The sequence below is a fragment of the Salvelinus alpinus genome, chromosome 27 (genome assembly GCF_045679555.1).
Source record: "Salvelinus alpinus chromosome 27, SLU_Salpinus.1, whole genome shotgun sequence".
Classification (NCBI taxonomy): domain Eukaryota; kingdom Metazoa; phylum Chordata; class Actinopteri; order Salmoniformes; family Salmonidae; genus Salvelinus; species Salvelinus alpinus.
The window spans coordinates 11774322-11793561 of NC_092112.1; the positions used below are offsets into that span (position 1 = coordinate 11774322).

General features: G+C 43.8%; 1 protein-coding gene across 2 annotated transcripts in view; it reads left to right on the plus strand.

Annotated features, from left to right (window-relative positions):
* The window catches only part of LOC139555966 (zinc finger protein DPF3), a 60965-nt gene extending 42018 nt beyond the window's left edge, over positions 1–18947 (plus strand). The window contains exons 6-12 of one of the 2 annotated variants that reach the window (XM_071369388.1): positions 809–881; positions 2739–2780; positions 4238–4390; positions 7305–7433; positions 12310–12422; positions 13104–13185; positions 16728–18947. In XM_071369388.1, the coding sequence (XP_071225489.1) occupies positions 809–881; positions 2739–2780; positions 4238–4390; positions 7305–7433; positions 12310–12422; positions 13104–13185; positions 16728–16795 (660 nt within the window). In that variant the 3' untranslated portion in view covers positions 16796–18947. The remainder of the gene's footprint in view (positions 1–808; positions 882–2738; positions 2781–4237; positions 4391–7304; positions 7434–12309; positions 12423–13103; positions 13186–16727) is intronic. The other variant, XM_071369389.1, reaches the window with a different exon arrangement.
* The last annotated feature ends 293 nt before the right edge of the window (positions 18948–19240 follow it).

Here is a 19240-nt window from a genome sequence, read left to right on the forward strand (position 1 = left end):
AAAGAATTAACAAAAAAACTGAGCAAACTAGAATGCTATTTGGCCCTAAACAGAGAGTACACAGTGACAGAATACCTGACCACTGTGACTGACCCAAACTTAAGGAAAGCTTTGACTATGTACAGACTCAGTGAGCATAGCCTTGCTATTGAGAAAGGTCGCCGTAGGCAGACCTGGCTGTCAAGAGAAGACAGGCTATGTGCACACTGCCCACAAAATGAGGTGGAAACTGAGCTGCACTTCCTAACCTGCCAAATATATGACCATATTAAAGACACATATTTCCCTCAGATTACACAGACCCACAAAGAAATCGAAAAAACAAACCCAATTTTGATAAACTCCCATATCTACTGGGTGAAATACCACAGTGTGCCATCACAGCAGCAAGATTTGTGACCTGTTGCCACAAGAAAAGGGCAACAAGTGAAGAACAAACACCATTTATAAATACAACCTATATTTATTTGAAATGTTTTTTATTCTTTTTGGAACTTTCGTGAGTGTAATATTTTCTGTTAATTTTATATTGTTAATTTCACTTGTGTTTATTATGTATTTCACTTGTGTTTATTATCTATTTCACTTGTGTTTATTATGTATTTCACTTGTGTTTATTATCTATTTCACTTGTGTTTATTATCTATTTCACTTGTGTTTATTATGTATTTCACTTGTGTTTATTATCTATTTCACTTGTGTTTATTATCTATTTCACTTGTGTTTATTATCTATTCCACTTGCTTTGGCAAAGAGAGAGAGCTAAAGAGGTCTAGTGTGGTGTGACATCGTGTATTTGTCTTCACAGGGCAGAGGGTCCAGTCGCAGGAGGACAGAAGCTGCTACCAACGATGATGTGGATAAACCTTACGTCTGCGACAGTAAGACAAAATACAACCACAGACATCTCCTGTATGATTGTGAATGATGTCTTTTCGGGTAACAGGGTTAGATTGATGACAGGCTGAGACCAGAGTAGCTGGTTCCTGATCGGAAATATTATTGCCAGACAACCTAACCTGCTGTTATGTAAATCCAAATTTTGAGTCAAAACTTTTTGAGCTCAATTCAATCCGTAGTGCTGAAGATCTGCTTAATGGCGTGATTAATGTTCCCCGCGGTCGCAAACGATGTCGGAAAGCTTACAACACAGATATTCTGCGCTACGGATTGAATCCCTAGGATAGGATAAAGTAATCCTTCTAACCCCCCCCCCCCTTAAAAGAGTTAGATGCACTATTGTAAAGTGGTTGTTCCACTGGATATCATAAGGTGAATGCACCAACTTGTAAGTCGCTCTGGATAAGAGCGTCTGCTAAATGACTTAAATGTAATGAATCGAACTTTTCTGAATCCCACTTCTAACAGGAAATGACCTGTTATTGTTTGTTATTAGGTCTCACTGTTGTACTATTATCTGGACATGGTCAGCTGCCTAAGATACACTACATGACCAAAAGTATGTGGACACCTGCTCGTCTAACACCTCATTCCAAAATCATGGGCATTAATATGGAGTTGGTCCTTCCTTTGCTGCTGTAACAGCCTCCACTCTTCTGGGAAGGATTTCCACTAGATGTTGGAGCATTGCTGCGGGAACTTGCTTCCATTCAGCCACAAGAGCATTAGTGAGGTCGGGCACCGATGTTGGCCTGGCTCGATTAGGCCTGGTTCGTAGTCGGCGTTCCAATTCATCCCAAAGGTGTCTGATGGGGTTGAGGTCAGGGCTCTGTGCACGCCAGTCAAGTTCTTCCACACCGATCTCAACAAACCATTTTGGTATGGACTTTGCTTTGTGCACGTTTGCATTGTCTTGCTGAAACAAGGAAAGGGCCTTCCCCAAACTGTTGCCACAAAGTTGGAAGCACAGAATCTTCTAGAATTTCATTGTGTGCTGTAGCGTTAAGATTTCCATCGGACTGCCTGATGTTGAGGCGTGATTCATCACTCCAGAGAACGTGTTTCCAATGGCGACGAGCTTTGCACCACTCATTTTGCGCGTGGTGATCTGAGGCTTGTGTGCGGCTGCTCTGCCACGGAAACCCATTTCAGGAAGCTCCCGACGAACAGTTATTGTGCTGACGTTGCTTCCAGAGGCAGTTTGAAACTCGGTAGTGAGTGTTGCAACCGAGGACGGACCATATTTACACGCTAGGCGCTTCAGCACTCAGCGGTCCCGTTCTTTGAGTTTGTGTGGCCTACCACTTTGCGGCTGAGCCATTGTTGCTCCTAGACGTTTCCACTTCACAGTAACAGCACTTACAGTTGACCGGTGCAGCTCTAGCAAGACAGAAATTTGACAAACTGACTTGTCGGAAAGGTGCCATCCTGCCACGTTGAAAGTCACTGAGCTCTTCAGGACGGGCCAATGTTTGTCTATGGAGATTTCATGGCTGTGTGCTCGATTTTATACACCTGTCAGCAACGGGTGTGGCTGAAATAGCCGAAATCCACTAATTTGAAGTGGTGTCCACATACTTTTGTGTATATATAGTGTAGCTTCAGATCAATTACCTTATTTGACTTTCCTTGGGGTGAGAGAAGCCCTGTTCCCTCTCTAGCATGTCGGACGTTAGCGTAGCATGCTACTTCTACCTAAATGAAAACATGGGAGGAACTGGTACTCATGTCATGAGATATTATAGCCTCTTTTGAATTGAAACTCTTTATTTTTCTTATTTTTCTTTCTTTCTTTGTTCTTTGTTCTTTTCATGTGCTCTGTGTTCCTTCCTTTCCAGACAGAAACAAACAAAAGCATAACTCAAAAACTGCCGACTCAGGTATCTGGATATGCACGCGTCCTCTTTTCTCTGCGTGGCTTCTCTCTAACGACGAGACCAGGGACTAATGGGGTTTGGTTGATTTGAGCTAGCCTGGGTCACGTTCAGACGGGTACACAGTTACACCACATCCAGGCGGGGGAACAGATATGCTTATTTTTAAATGTAGAATATAGAAGGATGTTAGGTCTATACAATATGTTTCTATGTTGCACCCTCCTGAATGGGGCCCTGGCTGTCTTTCTGTTTCTGCTTTGGCTAACAATAGCCAAGGATAAAGTAGAAATGCATCTGGCTACCAGCTAAACCAATCTAAGCAATCTATCGCTATGATGCTTACTAATTGCATAAGCATACGATTCTTGATTCTTAGACCAAAGCAAGCTTGCATGGCGCTAACATACCTTTACGGCGTCTGCTGGTTTGTTATCAAGTTGCTGGGGAAGAATGATCTTTGAGCATCAGCTGAGCTAACGCAGGTTTCTGTAGTGTTGTAAAGATGCTGTCACAGACAACCTAACCCGCTGTCACTGTGGTTTCTGGGTATTACAGACAACCTAACCCGCTGTCACTGCGATGTTACCAGACAACCTAACCCGCTGTCACTGTGATGTTACCAGACAACCTAACCTGCTGTCACTGTGGTTTCTGGGTATTACAGACAACCTAACCCGCTGTCACTGTGGTTTCTGGGTATTACAGACAACCTAACCTGCTGTCACTATGGTTTCTGGGTATTACAGACAACCTAACCTGCTGTCACTATGGTTTCTGGTTATCACAGACAACCTAACCTGCTGTCACTATGGTTTCTGGGTATTACAGACAACCTAACCTGCTGTCACTATGGTTTCTGGTTATCACAGACAACCTAACCTGCTGTCACTATGGTTTCTGGGTATTACAGACAACCTAACCTGCTGTCACTATGGTTTCTGGTTATCACAGACAACCTAACCTGCTGTCACTATGGTTTCTGGGTATTACAGACAACCTAACCTGCTGTCACTGTGATGTTACCACAGAAAGCAACATTCTCAACAGCGTTCTCAGAGTGGTCACCATTTCCCGACAGAGTTTTTTTTACAGTGCTGTGTCTTTCTAGAGAGTCCTTTCATAAAGACGTTGTTAGTTTAAGGGATCATAGGCTACTATCCTAGTAGGAATGTGCTGGTAAATACGTTCCCTTGTATTGTTGTTAGTTAGATATTTAGAAGTGTCAATCCTCTTCAGAAAAAGCCCTCCCCAACAAGATATTGAGAACTTTGTTAACGGTTGGTCGTTCTGTCTTGAAAACTGGGTTGTCTTCAGTAGTGCACACAGTAGCAAAACACTTTTTTTGAAACGGTAAATAAAAATGAGATTTCAGTTTAGAACCATAGCGTTTCCCTCCGTTTCAAAGCAATTTCCTCGTGTTCTGTGGTTCTAATGGATTCTAATGCTTCTGTGTTCTACAGTCTGTGGCAAGCGCTACAAGAACCGCCCAGGCCTGAGTTACCACTACGCCCACACACACCTGGCAGAGGAGGAAGGGGAGGAGGAGAGGGAGGAAGAGATGCCACCGACCCCGCCACCACACCGGCCAGACCCAGACCCAGACAACCACAAACGTAAGAGACCTGACCAGGGTTTAAACTACATGCTTAGTAGTAGTACAGGGTTATAACTTAATGATGGAATGGCACCCTATTATCTCTGACATAGCACTGTTGAATGGATTGTATTATCTCTGACATAGCACTGTTGAATGGAGTGTATTATCTCTGATATACCACTGTTGAATGGAGTGTATTATCTCTGACATAGCACTGTTGAATGGAGTGTATTATCTCTGACATAGCACTGTTGAATGGAGTGTATTATCTCTGACATACCACTGTTGAATGGAGTGTATTATCTCTGACATAGCACTGTTGAATGGAGTGTATTATCTCTGACATAGCACTGTTGAATGGAGTGTATTATCTCTGATATACCACTGTTGAATGGAGTGTATTATCGCTGACATAGCACTGTTGAATGGAGTGTATTATCTCTGACATAGCACTGTTGAATGGAGTGTATTATCTCTGACATAGCACTGTTGAATGGAGTGTATTATCTCTGACATAGCACTGTTGAATGGAGTGTATTATCTCTGACATAGCACTGTTGAATGGAGTGTATTATCTCTGACATAGCATACCACTGTTGAATGGAGTGTATTATCTCTGACATAGCACTGTTGAATGGAGTGTATTATCTCTGACATAGCACTGTTGAATGGAGTGTATTATCTCTGACATAGCACTGTTGAATGGAGTGTATTATCTCTGACATAGCATACCACTGTTGAATGGAGTGTATTATCTCTGACATAGCACTGTTGAATGGAGTGTATTATCTCTGATATACCACTGTTGAATGGAGTGTATTATCTCTGACATAGCACTGTTGAATGGAGTGTATTATCTCTGACATAGCACTGTTGAATGGAGTGTATTATCTCTGACATAGCATACCACTGTTGAATGGAGTGTATTATCTCTGACATAGCACTGTTGAATGGAGTGTATTATCTCTGACATAGCACTGTTGAATGGAGTGTATTATCTCTGATATACCACTGTTGAATGGAGTGTATTATCTCTGACATAGCACTGTTGAATGGAGTGTATTATCTCTGACATAGCATACCACTGTTGAATGGAGTGTATTATCTCTGACATAGCACTGTTGAATGGAGTGTATTATCTCTGACATAGCACTGTTGAATGGAGTGTATTATCTCTGACATAGCACTGTTGAATGGAGTGTATTATCTCTGACATAGCATACCACTGTTGAATGGAGTGTATTATCTCTGACATAGCACTGTTGAATGGAGTGTATTATCTCTGATATACCACTGTTGAATGGAGTGTATTATCTCTGACATAGCACTGTTGAATGGAGTGTATTATCTCTGACATAGCACTGTTGAATGGAGTGTATTATCTCTGACATAGCATACCACTGTTGAATGGAGTGTATTATCTCTGACATAGCACTGTTGAATGGAGTGTATTATCTCTGACATAGCATACCACTGTTGAATGGAGTGTATTATCTCTGATATACCACTGTTGAATGGAGTGTATTATCTCTGACATAGCACTGTTGAATGGAGTGTTTTTTCTCTGACATACCACTGTTGAATGGAGTGTATTATCTCTGACATAGCACTGTTGAATGGAGTGTATTATCTCTGATATACCACTGTTGAATGGAGTGTATTATCTCTGACATAGCATAGCACTGTTGAATGGAGTGTATTATCTCTGACATAGCATACCACTGTTGAATGGAGTGTATTATCTCTGACATAGCACTGTTGAATGGAGTGTATTATCTCTGACATAGCACTGTTGAATGGAGTGTATTATCTCTGACATACCACTGTTGAATGGAGTGTATTATCTCTGACATAGCACTGTTGAATGGAGTGTATTATCTCTGACATAGCACTGTTGAATGGAGTGTATTATCTCTGACATAGCACTGTTGAATGGAGTGTATTATCTCTGATATACCACTGTTGAATGGAGTGTATTATCTCTGACATAGCACTGTTGAATGGAGTGTATTATCTCTGACATACCACTGTTGAATGGAGTGTACTAGATAAGGAATTTGTTTTATTTAACCTTTATTTAACTTGGCAAGTCAGTTAAGAACAAATTCTTATTTACAATGACAGCCTACCAAAATTCAAAAGACCTCCTGCAGTGACGGGGGCCTGGGATTAAAAATAAAAAATAGATTAAATAATAATATAGGACAAAACCCACATCACGACAAGAGAGACAACACTACATAAAGAGAGACCTAAGACAACAACACAACATGGCAGCAACACAACATGGCAGCAACACAGCATGGCAGCAACACAGCATGGCAGCAACACAGCATGGCAGCAACACAACATGGCAGCAGCACAAAACCGGGTACAAACATTGTTGGGCTCAGAGAACAGCACAAAGGGCACGATGGCAGAGACAACAATACATCAGGAATAGGATATCATTTGAAATGCTGCCTCGACTTCTCATCTGTCTTCTTGTCCGTCTGTCCTAATGATACATATAGATGCTCTACATCTCAGAAAGGCCCATACAGATAGATACATGTCTAGTTACTCCTCGTACTGTGTACAGTGGCCTTCAGAAAATATTCATACCCCTTGACTTATTCCACAATGCTGTCATCAAGGCAAAGGGTGGCTACTTTTTGAAGAAAAGAAAATATATAATATAATTTGATTTGTTTTACACTTATTTGGGTACTAAATGATTCTATATGTGTTATGTCATAGTTTTGATGTCTTCACTATTATGCTACAATGTAGAAAATAGTAAAAAGAAAAACCCTTGAATGAGTAGGTGTGTCCAAACTTTTGACTGGTACTGCGTATATATATACACACACACTATATATGTTCCTAATGTTTCGTACACTCACTGTGTGTATATATATGTATATCATATATATCCTACTCCTGTACAGCTCAGAGGGCGGCAGACGGTTCCATCATCCCTAACGACTACTGTGACTTCTGTCTGGGAGACTCTGACTCCAACAGGAAGACTGGACAGGCTGAGGAGCTGGTGTCCTGCTCTGACTGCGGACGCTCCGGTGAGTAGACTGCTCTACAGACTGCTCTACAGACAGCTCTACAGACTGCTCTACAGACTGTACTATAGACTGCACTGTAGACTGCTCTACAGACTGCACTATAGACTGCTCTACAGACTGCACTGTAGACTGTGCTACAGACTGCTCTACAGACTGCTTTACAGACTGCACTGTAGACTGTGCTACAGACAGCTCTACAGACTGCACTATAGACTACTCTACAGACTGCACTGTAGACTGCGCTATAGACTGCTCTACAGACGGCACTACAGACTGTACTACAGACTGCTCTACAGACTGCTCTACAGACTGCGCTATAGACTGCTCTACAGACTGCACTACAGACTGCACTATAGACTGCACTACAGACGGCACTACAGACTGTACTACAGACTGCTCTACAGACTGCTCTACAGACTGCTCTACAGACTGCTCTATAGACTGCACTATAGACTGTACTACAGACTGCACTACAGACTGCTCTACAGACTGTACTACAGACTACACTACAGACTGCACCACAGACTGCTCTACAGACTGCTCTACAGACTGCACTACAGACTGTACTACAGACTGCACTACAGACTGCACCGCTGCGTGTCTCATCAGACCTGTACGTACTGTAGGAAGGCCAAGCTGCGTCCTTCATGACTAGAGATGACCCACACTTTAAAACTGTAAATATATTCTTCTAATATTACACAGTGTAATATAGCCAAGGATGGCTTCAGTCTAGTGTTAGAGAAAGTCATGTTTAACCTATATTACTTTGATTCCAATGAACCAATTAGAAATGAAATCACTGAACAGTAGTAGACCAGGGTTGTATCCCACCATATCTTCTCTGTTCAGTCGTGAACAGTAAGGACACAGAGACAGGTCAGACAGGTCAGACTGGTCAGACTGGTCAGACTGGTCAGACTGGTCAGACTGGTCACAAATCCTCCGTTTTCATTTGCTTCCACACATTTCATCTTTGATTTGATTTTCTTCTTTTTGTGTCTTTTATGCATCGCTCTGCTGGCCCCAGGCTATGTTGGTTCTCTCTCTGCCCCCCCCCCCCCCCCCCAGGATGGGTGATGTCTTTGTGTTGGCCGGAAGAATGGGTGATGTGTTTGTGTTGGCCAGAAGGATGGGTGATGTGTTTGTGTTGGCCAGAAGGATGGGTGATGTGTTTGTGTTGGCCGGAAGAATGGGTGGGTTGGTGAGTGTCCGTTCCCTCTACAGTCTGGTTCCTCTCAAGGTTTCTTCCTACCAAGGGAGTTTGTTTGATTCAATAGTGGTGATTGTCATTGTCTTGTCGATGAGCCTTCTGGTAGTTAGCTCTCTCTGCGCTAGCTGTGTTGTGTTCTTTAGTAAATGATTATTGATAGGTTTCACTCAGCTACCTTCCTCCATGCTACATGAGCTTGTGAACATAAACATCAACACAACCCTAATGCTTGATAGAAGACTGGAATCCAGGACTGTAAATAGGCCTTATTTCACTTACATACACCCTTTTTCCATGTTCATTTCCTCATGACGCTTTTTGGCATAAATTTTTTTTTGGAGGGGGTGAGCGGTGGAGGTATTTAATTCACAATCAGAAAGGCCTCTCTACCTTTTCATCAATTCAGAGTGATTGCTCATTTCAAACTCATAGCTCACAACTCACACACAGTTCATGTCAGGGAACTTTCTCAGTTGATTGTTGCTTTGCTCACCTGGCTGATATATTCACGCCAGCTGGCCAGGGCTGTGGGGGAGCAGGAAGACAGGTGGGAGCAGGAAGACAGGTGGGAGCAGGAAGACAGGTGGGAGCAGGAAGACAGGTGGGAGCAGGAAGACAGGTGGGAGCAGGAAGACAGGTGGGAGCAGGAAGACAGATGGGAGCAGGAAGACAGGTGGGAGCAGGAAGACAGATGGGAGCAGGAAGACAGGAAAGAAGACGAGCGTTCTCGAGGAGTTGTTCTGCGACGCGTCCGAAAGCGAGTCAACCTTTTATGGCTTTGAGGACGTCGAAGCTGGAGGACATTTTTGTTTTTCCGACGATGAAGACAATCGGTGCTGAGACAGAACTCTTTTTCTTGAAAAGCAAAATTCTTTGCAGAAAAACTGCAGCTCCTTTTTGTGTTTTTTGGACTTTTTGTAGATATGAATAAGTTAGGGAATGTTATTTTCCTACAAAACAAACTCTTGAGAACAAGGATAGACATCAAGGCATCTGTTGCTGTTTGAGAGAGCTTTTTCTTGGAGCTTTTCTTGTTTTTCCTCTGAAGGAGAATAGCCAGTGCTGTTCTGTATAACATGGATTTAATAATTTAGTAAAGCCTAAATAGTTCAAGAATTGACCGGAATTAAACCCAAATATAAACTGGTCCTATACCTCTTGAGCATGCTGCTGTTACCTCTGGACTGTAAGGGTGTGGAGGAGGGGTGTGCCTGGACCCTGAGTCGCTCCATTGGTCAGAGAGGACAGTTAGCCGAGAGGTAAGAGCCAATCGGCATCTTCTTGTCCCTCTCTCTCTCTCTCTCTCTCTGTAGAGACCATTGAAACCAGCTGGTGTAGGAACACATGGAAAGAAGATGATTGTACAAATGTGTCAGTCATTGTTCCACCACCGTAGGATGGAAGACATTACCTATCCAAACAGACAGTCACACATTCACTCTGGCTCTTGGATCCAAGATGGGGTAGAAAATGTTTCTAGAAACGTACCTTTAATTGATCAACGACACTTTAATTGATTAACGTCATTTCCCATTCAATTCAATCACCTTACGTTAATGCATCATCTTGTTCTATTCCTTCTTCTCTTTCCATACAGGCTACAATTATCTCCCGGACAGAGACTGACTGTCATGACGTAGCCAGGACAGAGACTGACTGTCATGACGTAGCCAGGACAGAGACTGACTGTCATGACGTAGCCAGGACAGAGACTGACTGTCATGACGTAGCCAGGACAGAGACTGACTGTCATGACGTAGCCAGGACAGAGACTGACTGTTATGACGTAGCCAGGACAGAGACTGACTGTCATGACGTAGCCAGGACAGAGACTGACTGTCATGACGTAGCCAGGACAGAGACTGACTGTCATGACGTAGCCAGGACAGAGACTGACTGTCATGACGTAGCCAGGACAGAGACTGACTGTCATGACCTAGCCAGGACAGATATTGACTGTCATGACCTAGCCAGGACAGAGATTGACTGTCATGACCTAGCCAGGACAGAGACTGACTGTCATGACGTAGCCAAGACAGAGATTGACTGTCATGACGTAGCCCATAATTCTGCAAAAATATCCTTCATGTACAATGCAAAACCCAAAATAATGCATGCAGATCAGAATTAGGACAATACTCGCTATTTATCAAAATCCAGAAAATAGTTCAATTCTACAACCACCTAAAAGGAAGCGATGCCCACACTTTCCACCACAAAGCCCTCACCTACAGAGAGATGAACCTAGCAAAGAGTCCCCTCAGCCAGCTGGTTCTGGGGCTCTGTTCACAGACCCCACAGAGCACCAGGACAGCAACACAATTAGACCCAACCAAATTATGAGAAAACAAAAAGATAACTATTTGAAACACTAGATAGAATCAACCAAAAAAACTGAGCGAACTAGAATGCTATTTGGCCCTAAACAGAGAGTACACAGTGGCAGAATACCTGACCACTGTGACAGACCCAAACTTAAGGAAATCCTTGACTCAGTGAGCATAGCCTTGCTATTGAGAAAGGTCGCCCTAGGCAGACCTGGCTCTCAAGAGAAGACAGGCTATGTGCACACTGCCCACAAAATGAGGTGGAAACTGAGCTGCACTTCCTTACCTCCTGCCAAATGTATGACCATATTAGAGAGACATATTTCCCTCAGATTACACAGACCCACAAAGAATTTGAAAATAAATCAAACATTAATAAACGCCCGTATCTGTTAGGCGAAACACGGCAATGTGCAATCACAGCGGTAAGATCTTTGACCCGTCACCGTTAACACAGGGCAACCAGTGAAGAACAAACAACATTGTAAATACAACCCATATTTATCTGTTTACTTCCCCTAGTCATCATACTACAACTATTTACACATTGTTAAAAACACTGTACGTGTCAGATTTAGTTGTTTCTTTTCACTTTTGTTTGTTTACTTCACTTACTTTGGCGACGTAAACACGTTTCCCAATAAAGTCCGGTATGAGAGAGTTGGCTGTGTGCCCGGTCCAATGTGTCTCTGCCAGGACTGTTTGGTATCAGAGAGAGGAGCGCTTATGGCTCATGTATGGCTCATTGATACCCCATTGACGCTGATGAGAACTCACTTGTGGTTTTATGAATGGGTAACGTGTGTTATTGTGACAACTCCATTATAGTAAAGTAGGCCAGTCACAAGCCTGCTATATACCTAAGTCAGAGACAGTTTTGTGTATTTTTATTTTTTTTTGTATTTGGATTTTAGCCACAACTTGTCATAGACTTATGAATGACTGAGGAGACAAACAGATACCTATTTTTGCTTTATTCATTTAACATATAGTAGAACTTATTGACCATTATTGCAGTTTATAAAACACATCAGAGCTGTTGTGTTTTTCTGCATTGAGTTGTAATGTAAATGAGTCATCTGTCTCTTTCTCCTTCCTTCCCTCCCTCCTTGCCTCCTCCATCCCTCCTTCCTTCCTTCCCTCCCTCCCTCCCTCCCTCCCTCCCTCCTTCCCTCCCTCCCTCCCTCCCTCCCTCCCTCCTTCCCTCCCTCCCTCCCTCCTTGCCTCCTACATCCCTCCTTCCTTCCCTCCCTCCCTCCCTCCCTCCCTCCTTCCTCCCCTCCTTCCTTCCTTCCCTCCCTCCCTCCCTCCCTCCCTCCCTTCCTTCCCTCCCCAGGCCACCCAACCTGTCTGCAGTTCACAGACAACATGATGACGGCGGTGAAGACCTACCAGTGGCAGTGCATCGAATGCAAGTCCTGCAGCCTCTGCGGCACCTCCGAGAACGACGTAAGTGCGATGAATAACCGTTCCTAGACCTGTGCCTGTATTCAAAGTGTGCCTACTCTGAGACTCTCTGCTCTGGGCCCACAAGACTCCTTAAGACTGGAGACTCTAGTTAGCTCCCATAACTACCTAGCCTTTAGCTCAGTGGGCTACCATTGTCTCGAGAGGCATTATGTCAGTTCACAGTAGAAGGGATTTAGCATTGTGTCAGTTGTATTATGTCTGTGATGTGGTGTTGTGTCAGGTACCACCCTGCTTCAGTTACCACCCTGCTTCAGTTACCACCCTGCTTCAGTTACCACCTTGTGTCAGTTACCACCCTTTGTCAGTTATCACCCTGTGTCAGTTACCACCCTGCTTCAGTTACCACCTTGTGTCAGTTACCACCCTGTGTCTGTTATCACCCTGTGTCTGTTATCACCCTGTGTCTGTTACCACCCTGCTTCAGTTACCACCCTGTGTCTGTTATCACCCTGTGTCTGTTATCACCCTGTGTCAGTTACCACCCTGCGTCAGTTACCACCTTGTGTCAGTTACCACCCTGTGTCTGTTATCACCCTGTGTCAGTTACCACCCTGTGTCTGTTATCACCCTGTGTCTGTTATCACCCTGTGTCTGTTATCACCCTGCTTCAGTTACCACTATCTTGAGAAGTGAGTTAACATTGTGTGTTTGTCCCTGTAGGACCAGCTGTTGTTCTGTGACGACTGTGACAGAGGATACCACATGTACTGTCTGAAGCCCCCCATGACCAAACCTCCTGAAGGTAAGACCACTGGACGGTGTAGTATACAGTATACAGACTGGACGGTGTAGTATACAGTATACAGACTGGACGGTGTTGTATACATTATACAGACTGGACGGTGTTGTATACAGTATACAGACTGGACGGTGTTGTATACATTATACAGACTGGACGGTGTAGTATACAGTATACAGACTGGACGGTGTTGTATACATTATACAGACTGGACGGTGTTGTATACATTATACAGACTGGACGGTGTTGTATACATTATACAGACTGATAGTAGGACTGGACGGTGTTGTAACAGTATACAGACTGGACGGTGTAGTATACAGTATACAGACAGGACGGTGTTGTATACATTATACAGACTGGACGGTGTAGTATACAGTATACAGACTGGACGGTGTAGTATACAGTATACAGACTGATAGTAGGACTGGACGGTGTAGTATACAGTATACAGACTGATAGTAGGACTGGACGGTGTAGTATACATTATACAGACTGATAGTAGGACTGGACGGTGTAGTATACAGTATACAGACTGATAGTAGGACAGGACGGTGTAGTATACATTATACAGACTGATAGTAGGACTGGACGGTGTAGTATACAGTATACAGACTGATAGTAGGACTGGACGGTGTAGTATACATTATACAGACTGATAGTAGGACAGGACGGTGTAGTATACATTATACAGACTGATAGTAGGACTGGACGGTGTAGTATACATTATACAGACTGATAGTAGGACAGGACGGTGTAGTATACAGTATACAGACTGATAGTAGGACAGGACGGTGTAGTATACATTATACAGACTGATAGTAGGACTGGACGGTGTAGTATACAGTATACAGACTGATAGTAGGACTGGACGGTGTAGTATACATTATACAGACTGATAGTAGGACAGGACGGTGTAGTATACATTATACAGACTGATAGTAGGACTGGACGGTGTAGTATACATTATACAGACTGATAGTAGGACAGGACGGTGTAGTATACAGTATACAGACTGATAGTAGGACAGGACGGTGTAGTATACAGTATACAGACTGATAGTAGGACTGGACGGTGTAGTATACATTATACAGACTGATAGTAGGACAGGACGGTGTAGTATACATTATACAGACTGATAGTAGGACAGGACGGTGTAGTATACAGTATACAGACTGATAGTAGGACTGGACGGTGTAGTATACATTATACAGACTGATAGTAGGACAGGACGGTGTAGTATACATTATACAGACTGATAGTAGGACAGGACGGTGTAGTATACAGTATACAGACTGATAGTAGGACAGGACGGTGTAGTATACAGTATACAGACTGATAGTAGGACAGGACGGTGTAGTATACATTATACAGACTGATAGTAGGACTGGACGGTGTAGTATACATTATACAGACTGATAGTAGGACTGGACGGTGTAGTATACAGTATACAGACTGATAGTAGGACAGGACGGTGTAGTATTCATTATACAGACTGATAGTAGGACAGGACGGTGTAGTATACAGTATACAGACTGATAGTAGGACAGGACGGTGTAGTATTCATTATACAGACTGATAGTAGGACAGGACGGTGTAGTATACAGTATACAGACTGATAGTAGGACAGGACGGTGTAGTATTCATTATACAGACTGATAGTAGGACAGGACGGTGTAGTATACAGTATACAGACTGATAGTAGGACAGGACGGTGTAGTATTCATTATACAGACTGATAGTAGGACAGGACGGTGTAGTATTCATTATACAGACTGATAGTAGGACAGGACGGTGTAGTATACAGTATACAGACTGATAGTAGGACAGGACGGTGTAGTATTCATTATACAGACTGATAGTAGGACAGGACGGTGTAGTATACAGTATACAGACTGATAGTAGGACAGGACGGTGTAGTATTCAGTATACAGACTGATAGTAGGACAGGACACACAGCTCAGTGTTAATACACACAGTGTCTCTGTTGGCCTGACGTACAGTCTCACCGGGAGACTTGGAGAGTTCCGGAACAATGTTTTTAAACGTCGAGACATTAAACAGAGGCACAGAACTTACAACTACCAGCACATGAACAGAACGTTGCACTTCCTGTCCACAACAAGAAGATCAAGTGTTTTGACTCACATCTCTCTCCGCCCTCTCTCTCTCTCCCCCCCTCCTCTCTACATCGCTCTTTCTCTCCCCCCCTCCTCTCTACATCGCTCTTTCTCTCTCCCCCCTCCTCTCTACGTCGCTCTCTCTCTCTCCCCCCCTCCTCTCTACATCGCTCTCTCTCTCGCCCCCCTCCTCTCAATATCGCTCTCTCCCCCCTCCTCTCTACATCGCTCTCTCTCTCTCGCCCCCCTCCTCTCAATATCGCTCTCTCCCCCCTCCTCTCTACATCGCTCTCTCTCCCCCCTCCTCTATACATCGCTCTCTCTCCCCCCTCCTCTCTACATCGCTCTCTCTCTCTCCCCCCCTCTCTACATCGCTCTCTCTCCCCCCTCCATCTCTCTCTCCCCCCTCCTCTCTACATCGCTCTCTCTCTCTCCCCCCCTCTCTACATCGCTCTCTCTCCCCCCTCCATCTCTCTCTCCCCCCTCCTCTCTACATCGCTCTCTCTCCCCCCTCCTCTCTACATCGCTCTCTCTCTCTCCCCCCCTCTCTACATCGCTCTCTCTCCCCCCTCCATCTCTCTCTCCCCCCACCTCTCTACATCTCTCTCTCTCCCCCCTCTACATCTCTCTCCCCATCTCTCTCTCCCCCCTCCTCTCTACATCTCACTCTCCCCCTCCTCTCTCTTTCTCCCCCCGCCTCTCTACATCTCTCTCTCTCTCCCCCCTCCTCTCTACATCTCCCCCCTCCTCCTCTCTCTGTTCCCCCCCTCCTCTACATCTCTCTTTCTCCCCCCTCCTCTCTACATCGCTCTCTCTCTCTCCCCCCCTCTCTACATCGCTCTCTCTCCCCCCTCCATCTCTCTCTCCCCCCTCCTCTCTACATCGCTCTCTCTCCCCCCTCCTCTCTACATCGCTCTCTCTCTCTCCCCCCTCTCTACATCGCTCTCTCTCCCCCCTCCATCTCTCTCTCCCCCCACCTCTCTACATCTCTCTCTCTCCCCCCTCTACATCTCTCTCCCCATCTCTCTCTCCCCCCTCCTCTCTACATCTCACTCTCCCCCTCCTCTCTCTTTCTCCCCCCGCCTCTCTACATCTCTCTCTCTCTCCCCCCTCCTCTCTACATCTCCCCCCTCCTCCTCTCTCTGTTCCCCCCTCCTCTACATCTCTCTTTCTCCCCCCTCCTCTCTACATCTCTCTCTCCCCCCTCCTCTCTACATCTCTCTCTCCCCCCCTCCTCTCTACATCTCTCTCTCCCCCCTCCTCTCTACATCTCTCCCTCTCTCTCTCCCCCCTCCTCTCTCTTTCTCCCCCCGCCTCTCTACATCTCCCCCTTCCTCCTCTCTCTCTCCCCCCTCCTCTCTACATCCCCCGCCCCTCTCTCTGTCCCCCCCCCCCTCCTCTCTCTCTCTCTCTCTCTCTCTCTAGGGAGCTGGAGCTGTCACCTGTGTTTGGATCTGTTGAAGGACAAGGCCTCAGCCTATGAAGAGCCATAGCATCACACACACTGACACCATAATGGATTTACAGGCTCAGGGCGTAACGTTCAGTCTCACCTCGTTCACTTTCTCAGTTTCTTGTGTGAGGAGAAAGTGCTACCCTCTACCTCTGAAATGGAGACACAACCCTACAGATGCAACACTTCTACAACATGCAATCCTTATCTGCCAATCAGTTCTCTACCTCACAACATCACAACCAACCACAGACAGAACCCAACAGGCAAACAGCCAATTACATTCCACCAATGATTTACCCGGGTATCATGTGATGTCATAATTAAGCGACATAGGTCAGGACCACTTTGAACCAAAATGTCATGCTGTGCTATAAAAATTTAAATACACACAAAGAATAGTAATTAGTTGAAATAGTAATCTGGTTCCACGGTGTTTGTACCATATGATCGTTAGCTAACTAGAGATGTTTTGTCTTAGCTGAGATCAAAAAAACACTTATGTGCCTAACAAGGAGAGTTTGTGTCTGTTTGACAAACATTTCGTTTTCCAGTCCCGTCCTTGTTTAGATTTCCCGGTGACTTTCATATTGCACCAAGCCATATTAACTATTTGAAATAGCATTAATCACAGGACTTGTCAAACATATTTTTTATCTAGATGTAACGCTATCCCCCTTAGGGGTCATTGCAGCCATTATTTTATATTTTAGTTGGATCTTGAGTTTTTTTTTTATCCCAGTTTGTGGTTACTAGGATACCAAGTATCCAATGACAACGATCTAAACAGTTATTCATTTAAAAACGGGTCGAAAATGTCTGGTTGTTGTGCCTGTTGCTGTGGACGGATGCCTTGTTTGATAGAGAAAGCAACGCAAAACGGTGGCAGTCGTGCTCCACTTCAGAGTCTGCCCTCTAAATCACCTTTCACGTTACCATACGAGAGGTTCTGCATGTCGTTTAATAAAAACTATTTGAAGATTGATCATGTAGGACATTGGGACAATATAGGACTGCATCCATAGACCGTAGAGAGACATATTCACACTGGGTCACAGACATATACAAAAACACATACCTCGTAGCTCTACCGCCACGTTTCAGTCGGTGAATGGTACAAGGCTATCGTTCAACTGGCGTGTAGGATACCTCGCATTCTCCACGTGTAATGCGTCCGTTTTTTTTTGTACATTTTGTATTTTATGTATTAGTAAATGTCAACTTGTTTTATAGGCTTCCCTTCCACTTTGTATATCATTCAAAACTTTTAATGTAAAACTCCAAATTATTATATAATGATTCACGTTCTTCCCACGTGAACACGATGTCAATAGATTGCACTGAACAAGGTCATTATAGATTACATTATAGGACTATTGGATAGATTTAAAAGAACACAGAAAACGTAAACACAATCCTGAAACAGTGGTAGAAGACCTGAAATTGTTTTTAGCGATGTTGTTTAAAAAAAAAAATTTAAAAAGGAGAAAAAAAAGTATTTAATGCTAAAATGAATGACGGCGTCATGACTGGAAATGTCTTACAGCTATTTTCTTATTTTGTTTTGTGCTTTTTGTGTTTGATATTGTTTCTCCTCAGACAATCATGAAGTAGACTAGATACTGCATATTGCTTGAGTCCCAAATGGCACCCTATTCCCTATATAGTGCACTACATTTGACCAAAGACCTATGGGCCCTTGTTAATAATAGTGCACTACTTTTGACCAAAGACCTATGGGCCCTTGTTAACAATAGTGCACTACTTTTGACCAAAGACCTATGTGCCCTTGTTAACAATAGTGCACTACTTTTGACCAAAGACCTATGGGCCCTTGTTAACAATAGTGCACTACTTTTGACCAAAGACCTATGGGCCCTTGTTAACAATAGTGCACTAATATAAGGAATAGGATGCCCGTTTTGAGATGCATCCATGATGTTAATTAACATCTGAGTGGTTTCCTTGTTTTCACCCCTAATGTGGGCTGTTTTAACAACTTCCTGTTTATATCACCATGCCAACTTCACACTCTTGAAAAATATGTGTGTCAATATAATTTTGTTTTATATTGGAGACCATCAATTATATATGGATATTATTTTGTGTCGGTTTTGGGTACTTTGTTAAAAGTTTGAATGTATGTTTTAGTTTTTTGTGTTGAAATAAAATAAATGTAGTCCTTGGTTATACTCTTGACTAATTCCTTTGTTTGAGCTGCTTGGTGACATCGCTCAGAGATCTGTTTGACCTTTAGTTGAATGTGTTGTGGCATAAGAGCAGCCCGCTAGAAATGACTACAATGTAAATATCTGTAAAACCTCTCAGTTTAGTGCAGGTCGAGGTCAAAACTAGGCATCTACTGGCTCCATTTTGTAGACGTATTGTTCTCACCCTCACGTGCCACATGAGTGTTTAGTATTTACTTCTCTCTCTGCACATTTATACACCTATTCCTTCTCTGTGATCATCACAGACAAGGGAC